The sequence below is a fragment of the Vipera ursinii genome, assembly GCF_947247035.1.
Source record: "Vipera ursinii genome assembly, chromosome: 2".
In the NCBI taxonomy this organism is placed as follows: domain Eukaryota; kingdom Metazoa; phylum Chordata; class Lepidosauria; order Squamata; family Viperidae; genus Vipera; species Vipera ursinii.
In genome coordinates this window covers 136,190,870-136,213,531 of record NC_139513.1, presented here as the reverse complement: position 1 = coordinate 136,213,531, position 22,662 = coordinate 136,190,870, and the positions used below count along the sequence as shown (strand labels likewise).

The following is a 22,662-nucleotide window of genomic DNA, read 5'->3' as shown; positions in this document are numbered from 1 at the left end:
TGGCCCTTTTATGACTTGTGGACTTCAACTCCCAGAATTCCTCAGCCAGGCATGCTGGCTGAGGAATTCTGGGAGTTGAAGTCCACAAGTCATAAAAGAGCCAAGTTTGAAGACCCCTGCTGTATAGGATTAAAGGACTGATGGTTATATTTATTTATGTATTTATTTAATTGATTTTATATACCGCCCTATTCCCAAAGGACTCAGGGCGGTTTACAGGGCAAGTTAAAACAATACAAATAAGTACACTTTAAAATAGAATATATATAATATATATATATTATATAATATATATAATATATATAAGGAACGGAAGAGGAACCAAGAACTAGCTGTGGTTTCCAGCTGTTTGTTCATGGCTGGCTGGGGAATTCTGGGAGGTGGAGTCCACACATCTTAAAGTTGCCAAGGTTGGAAACACCTGCTTTAGAAAAAAAAAGTTTAACACAGGTTGCAACTGACAGGTGCAGGGAGCTCTTACATGTACCCATAAAGCAAAACCATTTCCTTTCACTTCAACATTAAGAAGTGATCCGTAGCAGAGGTTCCACTACATTTAGGAAGTAATTATTATTCCCAATCTGATCACTAGTCCATTCAGAACCAATCTGCATTGGGTTCCAGTATGGAGCGCTATAGTGGGAATTGCAGGTACATATCTGGAGGCTACCATCCTGGAAAGGCTGATGTACCGGATTGTAGCATAACAACATCAACAAAAAACCTCTCACTTATTTTGTTTAAATGGCCTTTTAAAGGCATCTCTCATTTCATTCTATCCTATCTCACTCTTTATTATTATTTTTATAAATAACTCAGGGTAGAGAACATATTTAATATTTCTTCCTCCTCCTATTTTCCCCACAATAACAACCTTTTGAAGTGGGTTGGATTGAGAGAGTGTGTTTGGCCCCAAATCACCCAGGCAGCTTTCGTGCCCAAGGTAGGACTAGAACTCACTCCAAAATTGTGTCCCAGGCTAAACTAAGCTAGGTTATGCCAGGGTTACTGACTACTTTTGAAAACAAGAGATTAAAACAGATAAATGGGGGCAAATGGATGTTATCCATGCCAGCTGGCTAATGCCCAGAGACTGTAGTATTTTTAAATCAATGCATCTGAAAAGCATCCAGTTGGCTTATCCTTCGATTGCTGTCTAGCATGCTGATATTAAGATGAATGTCCAATGGAGTGAGGATGCTCCAGGTCCCATCTTCAAAGCAATTTTTATTTATTTATTTATTTATTTATTTTAATTCCATTTATATCCCGCCCTTTTCCGAAGACTCAGGGCGGCTTACAAGCAATGCCGTCTGATGGACCCAAATGGCGTGTATTTTTTCTGTTGCAGTGTCTACCCTCTGCAATTGCAACACACACACACACACACACACCCTCAGTTTGAATATCCCTGACCTGCTGTCCCTTAAACAGCAGGTCAGGGACCTGGCTCTTACAGGGTTAAATCAGGTATCTGTACATCTGAATGAGATTATTCTGGATTCTGTTTTTAATTTGTATGCCATCCGGGGCTGTTATGAGCTGGGCCTTACCAGCCTGACAAATAAATACAGAAGCAACACTAGATCTTGGCCTGAAAAGCTTCACCTGTACTGCAAAAAGGGGGTCTCATATCCATGTTAAACAGGCAGTATCATTGCGTGTAATTTTCGTCATTCTTTCACTTCTCATCCAGCTATCTAAAACGTGCAACAATCTTGCAAGTAGCAATTACAAGTGAAGTCTGTAAGTCTATAAAACGAAATGAGAGGCACAGGGTGTACAGGTAATGACAATTATTTCAATATGTCATCTCTGAGTCTATGAGTCATAATAATTTCAACTATCTTCTTTGACTCATTTATTTAATTTCTGCATATTTGCAACTTATTTTCAGTTTGAGTCTCTGGTTGTTTATTAAATTTGAAAGAGAAATAGGATTCTAAATTTGACATAGTTTTCTAGTAAAGAACAACATAGAGTGATGATCTCTCATTTATTCCATTATGCCTCTTCTTCCAAATGTTCTTGCGTTCAATATTAAGGACTCCTTTAACCACAACACTGACTGGAATTCTCAGCCATAAATAACTGCTATTCACAATATAACCAACTTGTTTCCATCCATTATCATTACGTTACCTACATGAGAATTTTGTAAGAATGTCTTAGCCACTAATTAGCCAAATACGCATGATCCAAAACTTACAGACCCTCTTATTTCCTTCAAATTAAAACCAAAAATCCTAGGAAGAAAATGAGTTTAGGGAAACCCATTAGTGACCCCTTTATTTTCATTTATTTTTAACTGCAAATAATATATTTTCTTATTTTGCTTAGGATACCCTTTCCTGTAAAAATGTTTTAGCACAATAACTATCTGAGGCCAAAATATTTAGATTGTGATTTATGTTAGAAGTATCAGATTTAGGCTGCAAACCTCCAGACCACTTTTAAGTGGGAGTTAAGATTGTTCAGTTTAGCCACAATTCTTACAGCCAACACTCTCATAGTGCCATTTCTTTTTTCTTCTTCCTATGTCAACTTATCAGTCATATCAACATTTTGTTATTTCTATATTTTGATGCATGTAACATAAAATATTATATATGTTTCTATATGTACTATGAAAGACCTGAATTTAAGATTCAAAGAGCCAAACAGCTTAAAGTCTGTTAACATAGATTGCTTTTTTAAAACAGCACCATCAAAATCAAAAGTCATGCAACGCAATCATAGATCTGCCAGGCCATGAAAACCGTAACTAATACATACAGACTAAAATTCAGTCACAGCACCAACTTGTTGGAATTTTAGTATTTTAGACTGAGATGCGCTAAAACCCAAGTGACTTTCAAAAGCAAGCCAGTACTTCTGATGGCCCTGCATGATAACAAAGGCGAATACTGGTAGGAATGGCAATTTTAACATTTTATGTCTTTTATCTAATTATTATGGAACACAAGAAAATATTACCTTTAAGGAGCTGTTTCTGATTATATATAGCCCTCCTGTAGTTCCTGTTTATTGTTTAACAGAGCTGTATGTTCAGAACAAGTTGTTTACCACAGCTCATCAGAGGCAACACATAATCCTATGAGACTAAAATCCTAAGCATGCTTATTTGGGGATCATATCACTGAAGACAGCAAGACCTGCTTTTTGCTAAATGGCACGCGTATATATGTTGTGCATAAAAAAATACTGATCACAAATGTCTTAAAAAAAATACTCTGAAGTTTTTGTAGAAATGTTGTACACCTGAGTGGGAATTACTCTCTAAAATAGCATAGAATTCATTCTACAATTCTATGATGTTATGATCTGATACCCAGAGGGATTTCAGCCCAGGTATTGTGCTGTTGTGCTGGAACATGAATATTTTAAAGTCTTCCCTATGTTTTCAGTTTCATGGTGCCCAGTTAAACAAACTTAACAATTCAATGAATGATACAATAATCAATTCTGCCCATCAGACTTCGGCAGTTAAATAAAAATATAACGGGCTATTTTTTTTAATTAAAACGAGTTTGTTACATTTCTTTTCTATAGTATTACAAAATGCTTGAAGGGATACCATAATTTAACCAGTCTGCAGCAACTGTTTCTCTAAGCCAGGGGTCTTCAAACTTGGCCCTTTTATAACTTGTGGACTTCAACTCCCAGAATACCTCAGCCAAGCACACTGGCTGAGGAATTCTGGGAGTTGAAGTCCACAAGTCATAAAAGAGCCAAGTTGGAAGACTCCTGCTGTAAGCCAACCCATCTGCCACTCAAATAATGTAGGTTTTAGTATCTACTATAGGAACTTTCCAGTTTGCTAGAAATAATAAAAACACAAGGTATAAGAAAAAGTTAAAAATTAGGGGTAAAATAAATTCTAAAACAAGTTAAGGGCTGAAGGCCTAAAGAAAGAGATGGTTCTTTACAGACCTGCTAAACCTGAGGCACTTAAAGGAGTGTGCTCTTTAGCCTGGGAGTAAGACAGGAGGAACTTGTGTGTGCCAGGATGGTAAATCTTTGGTAGCTGGATATCTTCAGAGGAGGCTTTCCTACAGCTCTTAACAATATGATAGATTTGTAATAAGAGAGGCTGTCAGTCTTAAGTGGAATGTTAGGGTTTAAAGGTTGACACCTTTAATGGTGTCCAATAAATAACTGGCAGCAAACAGTCATAGCAGGAATTGTATGACCTATGCATCTTGCAATTATTAGCAGCATGGCTGCCACACATTTTTATTACAGGTAGTCCTTGATTTACAACAGTTCATTTACTGACCATTCAAAGCTGCAACGGCACTGAAAAAAGTGACTTAGGACCGTTTTTCACAGTTACGGCTTTGCAGCATCCCCATGTTCATGTGATCAAAATTCAGATGCTTGCCAACTGATTCATATTGATGACCGTTGCTGAGTCCCAAGGTCATGTGATCAGCTTTTGACAAGCAAAGTCAATGGGTTACTAACTTATCAGCTGCAGTAATTCACTTAACAACTGAGGCATGTAAGGTCATAAAATGGCCCCAAACTCACATAACAAATGTCTCACTTAACAACAGAAATTTTAGGCTCAACTGTGGTCATAAGTACTGCCAACTTACATGAATAACCTTTGCCAAATCTGATTGGTTCAGGAAGGGTTGTAGTGGATACGCCATCGTTGCCAGCTGGGCAGTACTTCCAGACAGTAAACCTGCTTATTCAATGGAACATATTTCTGTCCCAAATGGGATAAACCTCAGTTCCTTAATCCTAGTTATCAATGGGATCATTACATTCTCTAGATTTAATTTAAAGTTTCTTTATTTATTAAATTTATATGCTGCCCATCTCCTTTTGAGAATGAAGATGATTGTCTATGGAGACTCTCAGTCATCCAGATCATGGTTCTCCCAAAGGCGATTTTTTTCAAAAGGCAACTGGACTTTCTTTGTTTTTGCTTGAAGACATTTTGCTTTTCATCCAAGAAACTTCTTCAGTTCTGAGAGAATAAATTTCATTCAGGACTGAAAATTCTTCTTGGCTGAGAAGCAAACTGTCTTCAAGCAAAAACAAAGATGGTCCAGTTGCCTTTTGAAAAAGGAACTTTGGAACAACAAAGATGATTGTATCAAGATTGTTCTCGCTCATCCATTATCAGACTTGGGTAATGCTCAGGGAATTGGAGGAAAGAAAAAAGCAGCACTGGATGTTAACAGTATATTGAGAGCACCCCACTTCTAAACTCTAGAAGACCCCTCCTCAGTGTGTGTGTGTGTGTCTGTATTTTCACTGAGGAGGGGTCCTTTTCAACACAACCTAACAGAAAACACTAGGAGTACAAAACAGCATCCTGAAGGCCAGTTTCTGTGAGTTATGAAGAAGGATGTCACCGACACTCTCACCCTTCCTGTTTAACATCTATACAAGGCTGCTGGATGAGGTCAGCTTTCAGTTGGGGTCTGATTTCATCAGTATGCTGATGATACCCAGTTGTACCTTTTGGCCCTGGGACAATGATGTAATGTTGTCAAGGTCTTATTCAAGTGCTTGGAATCTTTTTGTGAGTCTGGCTAGGGAAGAATAGGCTCAACCCTGACATGATGTAGTGGCTGTGGATGTCTGGACCACCCAAGTCTGGAGTGGTTTCCCTCTTTAGTCCTGAGTGGGGTCAACCTTCCTCCTTCAGCGATGGTACATAATTTGGGGGATTTCTTGAACTTGTGCCTCCTGCTCAAGCAGCAATTGGAAGCTTGAACCCTTTGTACATGGCACATGGGCCTCCTCACCTTTGGCCACCTTACATTTTATTGTGACTACGCTCTCTACATGGGGCTATCCTTGTAGTCCATTTGGAAGCTGCAGCTGATCCCATAAGTGGCTTCATGGGCAGCTATGGGTGTGCAGTGGTATGCCCATATAATATCTCTGCTTTGTGAGCTAAATTGACTACCAGTAGGTGGCTCAGTGGGTTAGGACGCTGAGCTTGTGGATCAGAAGATCGGCAGTTTGGCGGGTCGAATCCCGAGTGCCGCGTAACAGAGTGAGCGCCTGTTACTCGTCCCAGCTTCTGCCAACCTAGCAGTTCGAAAGCACGTAAAAATGCAAGTAGAAAAATAGGGACCACTATGGTGGGAAGGTAACAGCGTTTCGTGCACTGGCGTCTAGTCATGCTGGCCATATGAACATGGAGACGTCCTCAGACAAGCGCTGGCTCTTCGGCTTTGAAACGGAGATGAGCACCGGCCCCTAGAGTTGGAAACGACTAGCACGCATGTGCGGGGGAACCTTTACCCTTTACCTTAGTCTTCTAGGTGTAATTCAAGGCATTGGTTACCTGGCCTAGGAGCTGCTATTTGAGGGAGCACTTACTTTCAGTAGCTTCTGCCCACCCTATCTGGCAGAGTTAATATGGTCACATTGATTGAGGGGTATCATTTGATGGGTCTCAGGAAATGGGCTTTCTCTGTCATGGAGCCTGTCCTTTAGAATGGCATTCCTTGATATTCCTGTGGTCCCCAACCTTATTTAAAATGAACCTTCAAAACCTGGCCACTGCCACAGATCTTAAAGTTAAGCAATTCTGGCAGTGAAGACAGTTTGCTACTGGCTGGAGGAAATCAGTAATTCTGACTGCTAGCATGTAGAGACAAAAATTTTATCCCATTGATCCTTGATTGTGTGTTACATGAATGGGATGGATGGGTAAACCACACATGTGTGTTTGTGCAAAAGTGTGCACCTCTGTTCTTATAGCCTCAATCCACCAGCTAACACACACTGTAGACAGATGCTATGTGGAGCTTATCCCCCTCCATAAGATGAAATAGGAATCCAAAGGGAGGAAATAAGGGTGAGGGGAAGGGGATTAAAACAAGATTCTGCCTTGAACTATTTTAGTATGGTAAAGGTAAAGTAAAAAGGTAAAGTTTCCCCCGCACATGCGTGCTAGTCGTTTCCGACTCTAGGGGCCGGTGCTCATCTCCGTTTCAAAGCCGAAGAGCCAGCGCTTGTCCGAGGACATCTCCGTGGTCATGTGGCCGGCATGACTAGACGCCAAAGGCGCACGGAACGCTGTTACCTTCCCACCGTAGTGGTCCTTATTTTTCTACTTGCATTTTTACGTGCTTTCGAACTGCTAGGTTGGCAGAAGTTGGGACGAGTAACAGGCGCTCACTCTGCTACGCGGCACTCGGGATTCGACCCGCCAAACTGCCGACCTTCCGATCGACAAGCTCAGCGTCCTAACCCACTGAGCCACCGCGTCCCTTTCATTTTAGTATGTACTACTTTAAATATCAGCCAACACTAATCGGGTAGCTTCTACCATACCATGCTACCACAACGATAGCAATGGCACAAAAAAAATCCCACTCTTATTTCCTGAGATGCAAACAAAATAAATTCTATGAAAAATGTTTGGATCCTAGTAAGTTATGATTACAGAAATGTGTAAAGCAGAATTGCATGCTTTTGACGTACCAAAAGTCTTTCCATTGTTCATAGTCAGTATTATTATTTACCATTACCAGCATCCAGCAGGAAAGTCTTCCTGACCCACAAACATCTGGGTGATTTACCTGTTCGGTTTATTAACTCTTAATTAAAATACTAGCGTATATCAAAAGCTAATAAACCAGACAGGTAAATCATATGGATGTTTGTCTGTCAGGAAGACTTTCTTTCTGGATATTGGTAATGATAAACAATAATGCTGATTATTACGAACATTAAAATAGTAATGTTCAAAGTGTCATCCAAATTCAACAAGCCTATGCCAGATGCAACAGGTACATATTAGAAGCCAAGAACATATTTCTATGAAGAATGTGGTCTATGACTACCACAGAAAAAGCAACAGGCGTGATTTCCTATAGAGGATGCTGATCCTATCTCTGGTGAAAACGGATGCTCTACTGAGAAATTAGAAGCTATCTGTCTTTGCTTTTCCTAACTTCGTTGGTCAATTGCTAGGCTGGTGGAAGATGAGAGTAGAAGCTCCAGGGGGAGAAGTGTCTGTTCCAAGAGCATTCCTGAACATTTAGGAATTCTCAAATGGGTTGCTTGGGAAAAGCATTCGCTTTTGGAATCATTTCCTGGGACCTGGAAATGCATAGCCTTTTGGGACTGATCTCTGTTAAGAGAGAAGAGGACATGGGATGCAAGCCTCCTTGCTTTGCCTTTAGGTAACTCCTTAAAAAAGTACAGGCAGGATTTCAAAGAGGCAGAGGAACCAGAGATCAAATTGCCAACATACGCTGGATCATGGAGAAAGCTAGAGAGTTCCAGAAAAATATCTACTTCTGCTTCATTGACTATGCTAAAGCCTTTGTGTGGCAACAAACTCTGGCAAGTCCTTAAAGAGATGGGCGTACCAGACCATCTTATTTGTCTCTTGAGAAACCTATATGCAGGCCAAGAAGCAACAGTGAGAACTGGACACGGAACCACTGATTGGTTCAAAATTGGGAAAGGAGTCTGGCAAGGCTGTATACTGTCGCCCTGCCTATTTAACTTATATGCATAGCACATCATGAGAAAGGCAGGGCTAGATGAATCAAAAGTTGGAATTAAGATTGCCGGAAGAAATATCAACAACCTAAAATATGCAGATGATACCACTCTAATGGCAGAAAGTGAAGAGGAAGTAAAGAGCCTCTTGTTGCGAGTGAAGAAGGAGAGTGCAAAACTCAGGTTGAAACTAAACATTAAGAAAACCAGGATCATGGCATCCGGCCCTTTCAAATCCTGGCAAATAGATGGGGAAGAAATGGAGGTAGTGACAGATTTTATTTTCCCGGGCTCCAAGATCACTGCAGATGGGGACTGTAGCCAAGAAATTAAAAGACGCTTGCTCCTCAGGAGGAAAGCCATGGCAAATATAGACAACACACTAAAAAGCAGAGACATCACCCTGTCAACAAAAGTGCGTATAGTCAAGGCTATGGTCTTCCCAGCTGCAATGTATGGCAGTGAAAGTTGGACCATAAAAAAGGCTGAGCACCAAAGAATTGAGGCCTTTGAACTATGGTGCTGGAGAAGACTCCTGCGAGTCCCTTGGACTGCAAGGCAATCAAACCGGTCAGTCCTAGAGGAGATCAACCCTGACTGCTCTTTAGAAGGCCAGATCCTGAAGCTAAAACTCAAATACTTTGGCCACCTAATGAGAGGAAAGGACTCACTGGAGAAGAGCCTAATGCTGGGAAAGATTGAGGGCAATAGAAGAAGGGGACGACAGAGAATGAGGTGGCTGGATGGAGTGTGAGCTTAAATGGACTCCAGAAGATGGTAGAGGACAGGAAGGCCTGGAGGAACATTGTCCATAGGGTCGCGATGGGTCAGACACGACTTCGCAACTAACAACAACAACAACTCCTTAAAAAGCCATGAATGACCAAACCCTGGAGCTAAAATCGATTCAGATGTAGGCTTTCCTTGATCACAAAAAATAAAATGTATTTTCGTGGTAAGTTTACTCTGGCTGAATCAGCACAATCTCTTGTTTAAGTGAAACAATGCCCTCCCAGCCTGATTATTTACTTATGTTCAGAAAACAAATGGAAGAAAGAAAAGAGAAGCAATGTACATAACAGGTATAGGAGACACAATAACCCTACAGGCCACTCCCAATGCTGTCTTAACGCAATCATGATGGAGAAATATTGACGGGGTCCTTCTAACAATTAAATAGCGTAAGTAAAGATATATGCCAAATGCATTGGCTCCTAGCATAAGCTTGATCGTGTTTTGTCTGGGTTCCCAGGTATACTGGACAGAAGGTAGAGTCAGAATGTAAATTACCTTTGCAAATATTTTATTGAACTTAGTCTCTGATCCTGCCTCTATTTTTGATGGGAACACAATTACAATTATCTGTCTGTCATCTATCTATCAACTATTTATTTATATCCTGCCTTTATTTTTTTTTAATAAATAACTCAAGATAGCAAACATACCTTATGTTCCTTCCTCCTCCTATCTTCCCCACAACCACCCTGTGAATTAGCTGAAACATCATTTGTATTTCTGAGAACCTGCCCTGGACATCTGGGCAAGGCAAATATTTAGGACAGCTTTCACACAACGCAAGCAATCAAGATGATCATCCTGGATGCCCTATGATTCACTGAGCTTATTTTGTCAGCTAGTGCTCTAATTACATTGCTAGGTTACAAGATGACAGTGTGCATGCATTTAAAAAACAAGTCACTAAAATATGTTTAATGGAGAAGAAGCAATGGTTATTTTTATAAAATAATTTACATTAAAAGGGGAACGGAAGGAAATGTGACCTACCGTATGTCAAAAATGAGAGCTTAAAAACATTTTAATATGATTAAGCATAAAATAATTCTAAGATTTTCAGTGCTTTCTATTCCTGTTCAGTGTGATTTTAAAATTCCATATTTATCCTGCTCTTCCACAAAGAATGTCTTCCATGTACCCTCACAGAATCAGTCCTGATTACAATAATCTTGACTGCAGATAAGATACTGGATCGAAGAGGCTAACTTTAAGGGTCTTTGGATAATGCAGTTGCTCCAGAAAACAATCTACATTGGATTATATTTGGCCTGTTCTGCTGGGAGCACACTGGTTGCCAATTTGGTCCTAAGCACAATTCAAAGCACTGATGATGATTAAGTTTAAAGCCGGAAAGCAATGGTCAGGAAAGAGACAAGCTCTTGCATTTGAGAAGGGCGCTAACTGAAAAAGATACACACTAAATGGTGATCTGCAATTCCCAAAATACTGAGAAACGTGAGTAGGTAGAAGACAAAAAGAAAATTAGACCATCTCTGAAATGATGATTATCCTTTGTTAGTATATGCTAAGATAGATGTACATGATATGGATATATTTTCTTCCATTCAATCATATTTGATTCTTGGAGACTGCCTGGGCAAGTACCTACAGTTTTTTGCAAGAAGTGATTTGCCACTGCTTTTCTAGGGGTGAAAAAAAGTGATTGGCTTAAGATCACCCAGCTGGCATTGTGTCCAAGGCAGGATTAAAATTCCCAGTTTCCCAGTTTCTCAATTGATGCCTTAAGTACTAAACCAAGGGTCTTCAAACTCGGTCCCTTTATGACTTGTGGACCAACTCCCAGAATTCCTCAGCCAGCATGCCTGGCTGAGGAATTCTGGGAGCTGAAGTTTACAAGTCATTAAAGGGCCAAGTTGGAAGACCCCTGTACTAAATCAAACTGGCTATCTTAGTTCTTAGCTTATCAATTTGCTCATACAAATTATACAGCAACGTTGCTGAGCATACATACTGTATAATGTGGCAGAAGCACTTTGCAATTGGATTTATACACACTTGAGATCACTCATAATTAGTGTTTAATTTTATATAGCAAGAAAGAATAGTGAAATCAAAAGTATCCACTGAACTCTATGCTGTTTTCAAGACAGCCTAAATACTTGTCAGCTTTACTCATCAAAATTATTCTGATTTTACTCACAACTAAGATCTTGTAAAAGGTAAAGGTAAAGGTTCCCCCGCACATGCATGCTAGTCGTTTCTGACTCTAGGGGCCGGTGCTCATCTCCGTTTCAAAGCTGAAGAGCCAGCGCTTGTCCGAGGACATCTCCGTGGTCATGTGGCCGGCATGAGTAGACGCCAAAGGCGCACGGAACGCTGTTACCTTCCCACCGCAGTGGTCCCTATTTTTCTACTTGCATTTTTACGTGCTTTCGAACTGCTAGGTTGGCAGAAGCTGGGACGAGTAACAGGCGCTCACTCTGTTACGCGGCACTCGGGATTGGACCCACCAAACTGCCGACCTTCTGATTGACAAGTTCAGCGTCCTAACCCACTGAGCCACCACGTCCCTTAAGATCTTGACAACCTTTCAAATAATCCTCCAAGCACAAACAGCAAAACAATAATAAAAAACTATCAATACAACTAAAACTATCTAATTTTCTAAATGTTTCTAATTTAGAAAATGCATGAATATTTGTTTTGCAGGGACAGAAATAATCATAAATATAATGCAAGCAAATTAATATAGTACTTACAGATCCTTTGGTTCATGACTAAATATAAGCATTTTTAAAGGTGTATAAATACTGTATATTATATAATGTTCTGTTAATACTGAAGTATGGGTAACCCCTTTCTCAACTTCACCAAAACGATGACAGAGAAAGAGCTTTCTTAAATTATTTTCCATATTTGCTTTATTAAATTTGTATGTCATACTACAAACACCACTGCACAAATACCAACTTGAAACCACTGTGTCCTATCTTTATAATGGTTGTGCCATCAGGCACCAGCATACTCTGTTACCAGAATATGTGATAGACCTCATGGGATAGTTGTGTTGATAGTTGGAATGTTTTTTTTAACCTTGGAGGCTAATTGATATTTATTGTGATATTGTTATATTATCTTTTTAATTGCTATTCCCTATCTATGGTTGAGATGGTGGCCATATATCCTGAAATAACTAAATGGTGCAAATTACTTTCACTAAGACTAATGTGTTAACCTCTAACGATGTACCACCTCAATTTGGGGGTAGGTGTTAGCATCAATAACTATACTAGTACTATTTTACTTTTAGGAAGATAAATAGGATTACAATTATATATCAACAGGTTTGCATTTCCAGAACTGTCCATCAGGGATAACAAAGAACCACAATTAATTTACAACGCTTTTTCTATTTTCTAAATTAAGCTGAGTTGAGCCGTAGGGAGAAGGGATGGGAGGAAGGATCCACAGAGATTCAGAAACCTCTTGTTAGCTCAGTTGCAGAATTGAATTTATAAAAAGTGGTGGAATGATCCGATTTATCTCTATTAAATGGGAGCAAAATTTCTCAGAACCCAAGCTTTGATAAATTGACTCACAAAAATTATGCCAGCTATAAAAAATCACTGGCTAGGACAATCAGCAAACAGCCAAGATGTTTCCATCCAAAAATATGCCCCCACACCACACCAAAGAAGACAAAAAAATATATTAGAGAAGCCATTAAATCAATGGTTCATACTGTCCAATGTTCTCTGGACCAAGAAGTGCCCATAACATGACATGGATGAGGAAGTGCGAACTTCCACTGATGTCTTTCTAAGTAGAATCCTGCACCATAAAGCCACCTATTAAAAATAGCCTAAACTGCCCAGTCAATCTTCTCAAACAATCTAACACGAGAGCACCATCCCATCCAGCGGCAGCAGATCCCACAACTTAATTAAGCATTGTACGAGAAAGTATTGTATTATTGGCTCTGAATTTCCCTATATTTTGCTTTAACAGACAACCCCATTTTTAACACTGTAAGTGGGAGAAAGCTTTTTTGTGCAAATGGGTTTTCCGAGCTGTGCTGAATTTATAGAGCTCTACCACGGTAGTCTCAGTTGTAGTCTTCCAACTGAGTTTTTTTTTTTTGTGAGTGAGCCGGATCTGGCTTCTAGGTTGTTTGCTTTCATACCTAGGGCAAAACCTCCACATTCAAACCTTTCAAATAACTCCTTAGCATCACTGGACCACTGTTCAAGGGATATCAAGTAAGTCTGTCCTCATTGCTGTTATTTCCCCACACAACAATGGCTGGTTGGCCCCTGAAGACACTGTTACTCACTTGCTGAGAAATGATCATAGCCTGAGTGCAGTGGGATAGACAAGTGCAAGAGGAAGCAAGATAAAAGAGATTCTGGCATTTCACATTCACTGCCAAAGCTTCCAGGATGAAGGCAGTTTGCAGCCTTGTCATCCTGAAGAGTTCCAAGAACAAGATTATGTTCTTTTATTTCAGGCTCACAAGAGTGACTGAAGAACACAGGGCTTACTTTAAACAAAACTCTTGTTTAAATCAGACCAAAGGCAGGAATTACTTTATATTCTCGGTACTTTAAAGAGGTGTGTGTGTGTGTGTGTGTGTGGAGGGGAACCTACGCAGAAACCCCAGAAAAGATTACACCAGCTTTCCCCAACTCGGCGCCTTCCAAATGGGCTGGACGGCCACTTCGCTGACCAGGGAGGCAGCAGCAGGCTGGACCGGGTCAGGTCCGGAACCAGCCACGGGATGGTCTGTTCTACCCCCGTCCCCACCGGAGGGCACGGCTGCCGTTTGCGCGAGTGTCGCAGCTGCAATAACAGCTGCTCGGGACGCGCGTATTCCCTCCGCCGCCTGCTTGCAGCAAGAAAGTCTCCGCAACCCCGGAACTTAACTTCGCCCTTTCCTTGGCCCGTCCTCGGTTGCGTTCCCCATGTCGCAACCGGCTGTCACTTTTTTCCTCTTCCCCTCTCCCCCACCTTCCGGGAAGCCCCGGCGAGACGGCCAGCCTGCCTCGGTGCCCCCCTCCCACCCGCTCCTGCGCCTCCTTACCCCGGGCCCCGGCAGGAGGAGCAGCAGCAGCAGCAGCAGCAGCGCGCCCAGCCGGAGGAGATGGCGACCGCCAGCCGAGCGCTCCCGCGGCCCCCGCTCCATGGCTCGCCCTCGCAGCCAGCCCCGGGCCCGTCGCGGCGCTAAAGCAGAAAGCCGGGCCCGCTCGGCGATCGCCGGCGCCCCTGCCTGCGGCGTGTCCGGCCCTCCCTCCCTCCTTCGGAGGCGGAGCTGAGCCTCAGGGAGCTTTCCCGGCAGCCACGCACCGGGAGGAGAGCCAGCCGGGCGGGTGGGAGGAAAAGCCGCGAGAGGGAGGTGCCGCGGCTGGGGCAGGGGGATTTTTGCCTCCGCCGGCCTGGCCCCGCCCGCCCTTGCCCTTCTCCGTCGGTGGACGCGGCTGTCCTAGGTAGCTCTACACCAGGGGTCTTCAAACTTGGCCCTTTTATGACTTGTGGACTTCAACTCCCAGAATTCCTCAGCCAGCTTGCTGGCTGAGGAATTCTGGGAGTTGAAGTCCACAAGTCATAAAAGGGCCAAGTTTGAAGACCCCTGCTCTACACCCACCCACCCCGCCTGTAGAAATGGAAGAGGGATCCGTTCCTAGGAAGGCTCCGCCTCTGGCGAGCCAAAGGTTTGATTTAATCAGCTCTGGCAATGGATCGATCTGTTAGCCTCCCGCCCGCCCCTGCCCCAGGTGTATGTGACACCTGAATCTCCCATAAACCTGAATCAACTCCTCCTCAGGTCATGCTGGTTCGGGATGTTAGGTTATGTAGTCGGACTTACTGGCAGAGGTCAAGATTAGGAAAGCTGTCACGGGCAGCTTCTGGAGTTTGGTGTGTGTCTTTTTGTTCGCACGTGATTTAGTACTTAACTTCTGATTCTTAGCCCGGTTGGTGATTTTTTATTTTTATTTTTAATTCCATTTATATCCCGCCCTTCTCCGAAGACTCAGGGCGGCTTACAAGCTTAGCAGTAGCCTTCATTCTATGTATATGCCTGCTTATTAGGGCTTTCACACACACCCCAAGCGGCATTATTACAAAGTCAGCTTATTGCCCCCAACAATCTGGGTCCTCATTTTTATTTATTTATTTATTATTTTTATTACATTTATATCCCGCCCTTCTCCGAAGACTCAGGGCGGCTTACAAGCTTAGCAGTAGCCTTCATTCTATGTATATGCCTGCTTGTTAGGGCTTTCACACCCACCCCAAGCGGCATTATTACAAAGTCAGCTTAATTGCCCCCAACAATCTGGGTCCTCATTTTACCTACCTCGGGAGGATGGAAGGCTGAGTCAACCTTGAGCCTGGTGGGATGCGAACCTGCATTAATTGCAGGCAGCTGGTGTTACTTAAGGAGGCATTAGCCCACTGCTCCACCAAGGCTCTTTTTTTTTTTGCATGAATATTCGCACTGTCCAGGTGAGGGTTTAAACGACTCCTCAAACGGCACAATTTAAGAGTTAAATATCATAGAAACAAGGGCCATAGTATCATGTCAAATATCATAGTAACCATTTCTAACCCACCCATCCCATGTTTTGTCATATGAAGGGAACAATTACTTTGAAATGATACACCCCCAATACACATTTCTTTGCTATGAGAAATAGCTCACCATTGTTGACAGAGCTACCAAATTGGCCTGCAGAACTACTGGATGGGAGCAAAGATAAAGATTTTCTATATCTCTTTGCTGCCCTCTAGTGGTCACCTAGATTTTAACACTCTAGATCTGATCGCTTTAGTTGTAAAATATTAAATATTTATTATTATATATTTATATTATATAAAATATCAGTGCCAAGGGACATACAAAAGGGATATAAAAAATAACCGAAAACCATAAAAATATTTCCAACATTGGAACTTAGGAAATTTAAGGGCAGGATGATAGGCACAATAATCTACACCTAATCTTGTAAGAATTGTCAAATTTAAATCAGTCTATGCAGAATGCTTCATAAATATAATTCTGTGCAAATTTTGCTATATGAAAACCACTTGAATGTCATGGTGCTCATTTTAGAGTAATTGTCCTCTGAACCTGAAAAGAATCTTCTCACTTTCCCACAAACCATTACTCATTGGCCCAGCTGGCACATAATCCTTGCTACTGATTCTGATTGGCCAGTAGGATAAACTGGAGATCACATTTTAGCTAGATTGATAAAAACAACTTTCCAGTTTTAACAGCCACTCAATTGGCAGGAGGTACCTGGAAGTGTTAATTTATAGCATGTAGAAACATGATTGTTTATAAGGTTAATCCTGGCCATAACCATTACCCATAATGCTTTCTCACTGAATCAATTTACTCAGTAGAGATAGTATTTATTTATTAGATTCTACAAAAATAGAAAGTTAAGAATAAGTATCTTCTTTTGATGGGGAAATTTTTTTGATAAAATAGAAGGTGAAAGGAGTTTTAAAGAGTATGACAAAGGCTTCTATAATGTCCTGGCAATTTTGACTTGTAGACTAAGTCAGTCCAATGAAAAGTATATTTGCTTTGCACATTGGCAGGAAAATTAAGGGGAAAATGTCACCATGACCCTTCCGTGCATTTCAGCTCTAATAAAAACAGAAGCCATGCATTTCTATTAGCTATTCATTAGTTCCAAAGGTCCTTGAACAAATACAATGGTGACCAATACTGCTTAGCAAATGATTTTCATGAAGGCTCCTATTTAGTGTTTATATTCTATGCTACATTCATCATTCCTTGATGGACTTCATTTTCTGCTATCTTTCATAAGACCAAAGCAAATGCAATGAGATTCTTTTTTAAATTGTTTAAATGTCAAATTCAGAAGAAAATTCTGGTGCCTCTGTGGCCAGAACAGCAGACAGCAGAAGGGGGAAAGGAAAGAATCACCAGGGTGAGCTAGCCAGGAATTTGTAAAAGAAATAAAACGGGAAAAATAAATTTATATAAATCCTCAACTAAAACCAGAACCTATACTGACTTATGAGCATGGTAGGTTTGGTGGGATGGAAATTAACATGCATGGAACTAAGTCTTTGATCATGGGAATTTATGTCCTAAAGGAGGACAAAGTATTGTTTTATAATTAATAGGTTTCACTTAAAAAAATTGGTATTTGTTGGAGGATTGGAATGAAATAATCTCCCCACAACTGGACAAAACTTCTGAGAAAAATATTAGATGAATTATCTAATAGATGAATATCTAATTTACTAAGAATTGCAAAGGAAAAGAGTCAGAATATGAATTCACATATAATTAGGGAACATTCTGAAGCTATAAAAGAGATTAAATTAGGAAAAGTGCCTGGACTAGGTGAATTATAATTTTTTTGTAAATATTTTGAGGATGATCTTTTACAACCTTTATAAAACATGATAAACGCTATCCTACAGGGAGGAAAGATACCAGAGTTGAATAGGCTAATATAGCATTAATACTTAATGAGGGACAAGATTTGACTTTAACAAAAACACTGCTGCCTGATATTATTTTTGAATAATGACTACACATTGTTCACAAACAATTTCAGCTGATAGCTGAAAATAATTTTGCAAGAATTTATTCATAAGATCAGTGTGGGTTTTAACTAAAAGACAGTTAAAGGACAATTTCAAAATAATTATGTTAAGACATGGAATGAGTTTTAAAAAGATAATTATATTATTGCTGGTGAGAATTTGTATGATAAAAATGAATGTCTTGCCTAGAATGATGTTTTGTTACAGACAGTACCTGTTTTGACTACTGATGCTCCATTTAAACAGTGGCAGAAATATCTACATTTGTATGGCAAGGGAAGAAAGCATGAGTTAATTATAAAGTGTTACAACAAAAGAGGAATATTGGGTTACCGTATTTGAAATTGTATTTTGCAAGCTTGCTGTTTGGTTTAGGTTAGGGTTGGGTTTTTGGAATTAGAAGGACATGACCTGACTCTTCAACACCTACAAGTCAATCTTACTGAATATAATGACTCAGAAATATGATCCATTGTGTTGAAAGCTTAGAATCCTATAGTCATGACTAAAATTCTATTGAAAATATAGGGATGTGCTTCCAAATAAATGCACATAGGTCTAACCATTTGTATGATTGCAGCTAAGGGTTATCATCCTCCACAAACTTATTGGCAATGGATATTATTATTCTGTGAATTTAATGAACACATCTGGGATTTTTCTGAACCTAACAGAAAGGGAGGTTAAAAGGCCCTTTAGCATAGATTTATCACTATGGCTGCCCACACTGTAATTAGAACTACATTGTCATTTCCACCCCAAAATATCCATTCCCTTGGCCATATCCAACAAATTCCAAGGAATCATTTAAAGCAGAGGTTCCCAACTTTTTGGGCACCAGGGACCGGTTATGTGGAGAGAAGTTTTTCCGTGAACCGGAGGGGGTGTGGTTTTGTGTGCTGCCTGCATCCCGCAGATGGGGCTTTGCTTGTTTGTGTGGCCTGGTTGTTGGCATGCCATGGCCCGGTGCTGGTCCATGGACCAGGTGTTGGGGACCTCTGATTTAAAGCATGGTTGCAAATGTTTGGACATTTGCATTTGCATTTCATTGAAAAACAAACGCATCAATTAATTAAATAAAATAGGTGCTTAAGTACTTCAGTTGAACATATAACTAGTAATGAGACTCTTGAAAGAAATGGCAGAGTTGCTACTTTCAGGAGCAAGATAAGGCCAATGAACTTTTCCATAAGGTTAGTTAAGGAGATTGAAACCAGGTCACCTGGCTTTTCTCATAAATAGCTGCTCTGCAAAATGTTCTAGTGCACTGAGCAGCTTCCACTGAAAATAATGGTGCCAATATAATCAAAAGATGTCAAACCATGAATAAACAATCCAGCGTTTGAGAGCCAGGTGTCTGGTTGTATCAAAGTATCAGTTAATGGCAAACTCTTCCAGGATAGCTTGAAATACGAGTATTAGCTTGGATGGAAGTGGAGAAAAAGAAAGAAGAGCTGGAATCTCCCTCTACTGATTAACGGGACAATGGGGAGGAGGGTGTCGTTGGGATCTAATGATTTGGAAGTGACCATTTTAAAAAATGAACAAATCAATTATGTCAGTTCTTGAATCAAACAAATGGTATGATAGGATTCCCAAGGTGCAACCATACACCTCATTCTTGGAGTTTTGCAGGGATGACATCTTCCATGTGTAACCCTCTTTGCGTTTCTCTCTACTTCTTCTATCACTCCAGAAAAATAATAACTCTTTATGCCTTTTGACTGGTAAAGCTAGAAATGTATGAGAGCTAAAGAAGAATTCATCACTTCATTTCAAGGCTGTTTGCAAGAAATTAAGGGAACCAGGTGTCTAAAAAACAATTATGTCATAAACAGGAATTCAGAGATTCCATAGTAACAGGTAGTTCTTGAGTTACAAACATTTGTTTAGTGACTGTTCAAAGTTATAATGGCACTGCAAAAAGTGACTTATGGCCATTTTTCACATTTACGACTGTTGCAGCTTCCCTGTGATCACGTGATCAAAATCCAAATGCTTAGCAACTGGCATGTATTTATGACAGTTGCAGTGCCCTGGGGTCATGTGATCCCTTTTTGCAAGCAAAGTCAATGGGGGAGCCAGATTCACTTAATAACTGTGTTACTGACTTAACAAATGATTCACTTAAGAGCTGTGGTAAGAAAGGTTGTAAAATGGGGCAAAACTCACTTAACAAATGCCTCAATAATAATATAAATTTTGGGCTCAGTTGTGGTCGTAACTCAATGGGGCAAAACTCACTTAAAAACTTTCATTTAGCAATGGAAATTTTGGGTTCAATTGTGTCATATCTTAAGGATTACCTATATTTATTTTTTTAAAAAATAATCTTATTGTATTTTATTTGCAAAGAAATAAATATTGATAAACCAAAGGAGTCATAGAACAAAATGAAAAACGGTCACAAGTCACTTTTTTCAGTGCCATTGTAACTTCGGTCATTAAATGAACTGTTGTAAGTCAAGGACCACCTGTATTCCTGATTTTTGTAGGCCAGTTTTACTAGCCCTTTTCCTATGCTATCCCAATGCCGTTTTCTACTTATCCATTTTCCAAATGAGCAATGAGTGCCCTCTAGTGAATAGAAACAGCTCACACACTTTGAAGGCTAAAAAAAGAGTTGAAGTCAAGGCGACAGTATTACTCAAATTATCTGGCCAGCATTAACTGGATCTGCCTGGAATCAAGTAAATGCATTCTGACCTACATGTGTACAAAAGTGCAAAATATATTAAGTACAGAATAGAATAAATCCACTGAGTTCAAACTGCTAACAAGAATCAACTAATAATTGATGAAGACTAGATTAAAAAAGGCAATCATTAAACTCTGTAGGTTTAAAGGATTCTCACCTGTCATTTACTTATTGTATATTTTGTGCAACCTGACACATGTACTTAGAAGTCAAGCACCAGAAGCTGTGAATGCTCCAACACTGGAAGTTTTTAAGAAGAGACTATACAACCATTTGTCTGAAATGGTATAGTTTCCTGCCTGAGCAGGGGGCTGGACTAGATGATCTCCAAGGTCCCTTCCAACTTTATTATTAATGTTATTGTTATTCTATCAAATATACATATCAAGAAATATGCATAATACTGCAAATCTATATCAACTCCCCCTTCATGGATTACTGCCTTGTCGTGGCGAAGGGGCTTGCGTAATTCAATGAAGCTATGAGCTATGCCGTGCAGGGCCACCTAAGATGGAAAGGTCATAGCAGAGAGTTCTGACAAAACGTGATCCACTGGAGAAGGAAATGGCAACCCACTCCAGTATCTTTGCCATGAAAACCCTATGGACAGTACCAAAAGGTAAAACGATATGACGCTGGAAGATGAGCCCCTCAGGTCGGAAGGCGTCCAATATGCTACTGGGGAAGAGCAGAGGGCTAGTACTAGTAGCGCCAGAAAGAATGAAGTAACTGGGCCAAAGCCGAAAGGATGCTCAGCTGTGGATATGTCTGGTGGTGAAAGGAAAGTCCGATGCTGTAAAGATTCTTTCTCCATAGGAACCTGGAATGTAAGATCCATGAATCAAGGAAAGCTGGACGTGGTCAAACAAGAGATGACAAGACTAAACATCGACATCTTAGGTATCAGCGAACTAAAATGGACAGGAATGGGTGAATTTAATTCAGATGACCGTCAGGTATACTACTACGGGCAAGAATCCCTCAGAAGAAATGGAGTAGCCTTCATAGTCAATAAAAAAGTAGGAAAAGCAATACTGGGATACAACCCTCAAAATGACAGAATGATCTCAGTTCGAATCCAAGGCAAACCATTCAATATCACAGTAGTCCGGGTCTATGCCCCAACCACCGGTGCTGAAGAGGATGAAATTGACCGGTTCTATGAAGCCCTACAGCACCTTATAGAACTAATACCCAAAAATGATGTCCTTATCATCATGGGAGATTGGAATGCTAAAGTAGGAAGCCAAAAGATAACTGGAATAACAGGCAAGTTTGGCCTTGGAGTACAAAATGAAGCAGGGCACAGGCTGATAGAATTTTGTCAAGAGAATACGATGGTGATAGCAAACACTCTTTTCCAACAACCCAAGAGACGGCTTTACACATGGACATCACCAGACGGTCAACACAGAAATCAGATTGACTATATGCTCTGCAGCCAAAGATGGAGAAGCTCTATACAGTCAGTAAAAACAAGACCAGGAGCTGACTGTGGCTCAGACCATGAGCGTCTTGTTGCAAAGTTTAGGCTTAAATTAAAGAAAGTAGGGAAAAGCGCTAGGCCAGTCAGGTATGAATGAAATCATATCCCTGTTGAATATACAGTGGAGGTGACAAATAGATTTAAGGAATTAGATCTGATAGACAGAGTGCCTGAAGAACTATGGACAGAGGTTCGCAACATTGTACAACAGGTAGCAACCAAAACCATCCCAAACAAAAAGAAATGCAAGAAAGCAAAATGGTTGTCTGAGGAAGCTTTGCAAATAGCTGAGGAAAGGAGGGAAGCGAAAGGCAAGGGAGAAAAAGAAAGATATGCCCAATTAAATGCAGAATTCCAAAGAATAGCTAGAAGAGATAAGAATGCCTTCTTAAATGAACAATGCAAAGAAATAGAAGAAAACAATAGAATAGGGAGGACCAGAGATCTTTTCAAGAAAATTGGAGAGATGAAGGGAATGTTTCATGCAAAAATGGGCATGATAAAGGACCAAAATGGCAGGGACCTAACAGAGGCAGAAGAGATTAAGAAGAAGTGGCAAAATTACACAGAAGAACTATACAAGAATGAGGTTAACATCCCTGATAATCACAATAAGGTGGTCACTGACCTCGAGCCAGAC

At 40.5% G+C, this 22,662-nt stretch overlaps 1 protein-coding gene across 2 annotated transcripts in view; it reads right to left on the bottom strand.

The window, feature by feature from the left end:
• Window positions 1-14,555, bottom strand: part of ERN1 (endoplasmic reticulum to nucleus signaling 1) — a 76,595-nt gene extending 62,040 nt beyond the window's left edge. For both annotated transcript variants that reach the window (XM_083355439.1, XM_083355440.1), the window contains exon 1: window positions 14,327-14,555. In XM_083355439.1, the coding sequence (XP_083211565.1) occupies window positions 14,327-14,428 (102 nt within the window). In that variant the 5' untranslated portion in view covers window positions 14,429-14,555. The remainder of the gene's footprint in view (window positions 1-14,326) is intronic.
• Window positions 14,556-22,662: the final 8,107 nt, after the last annotated feature.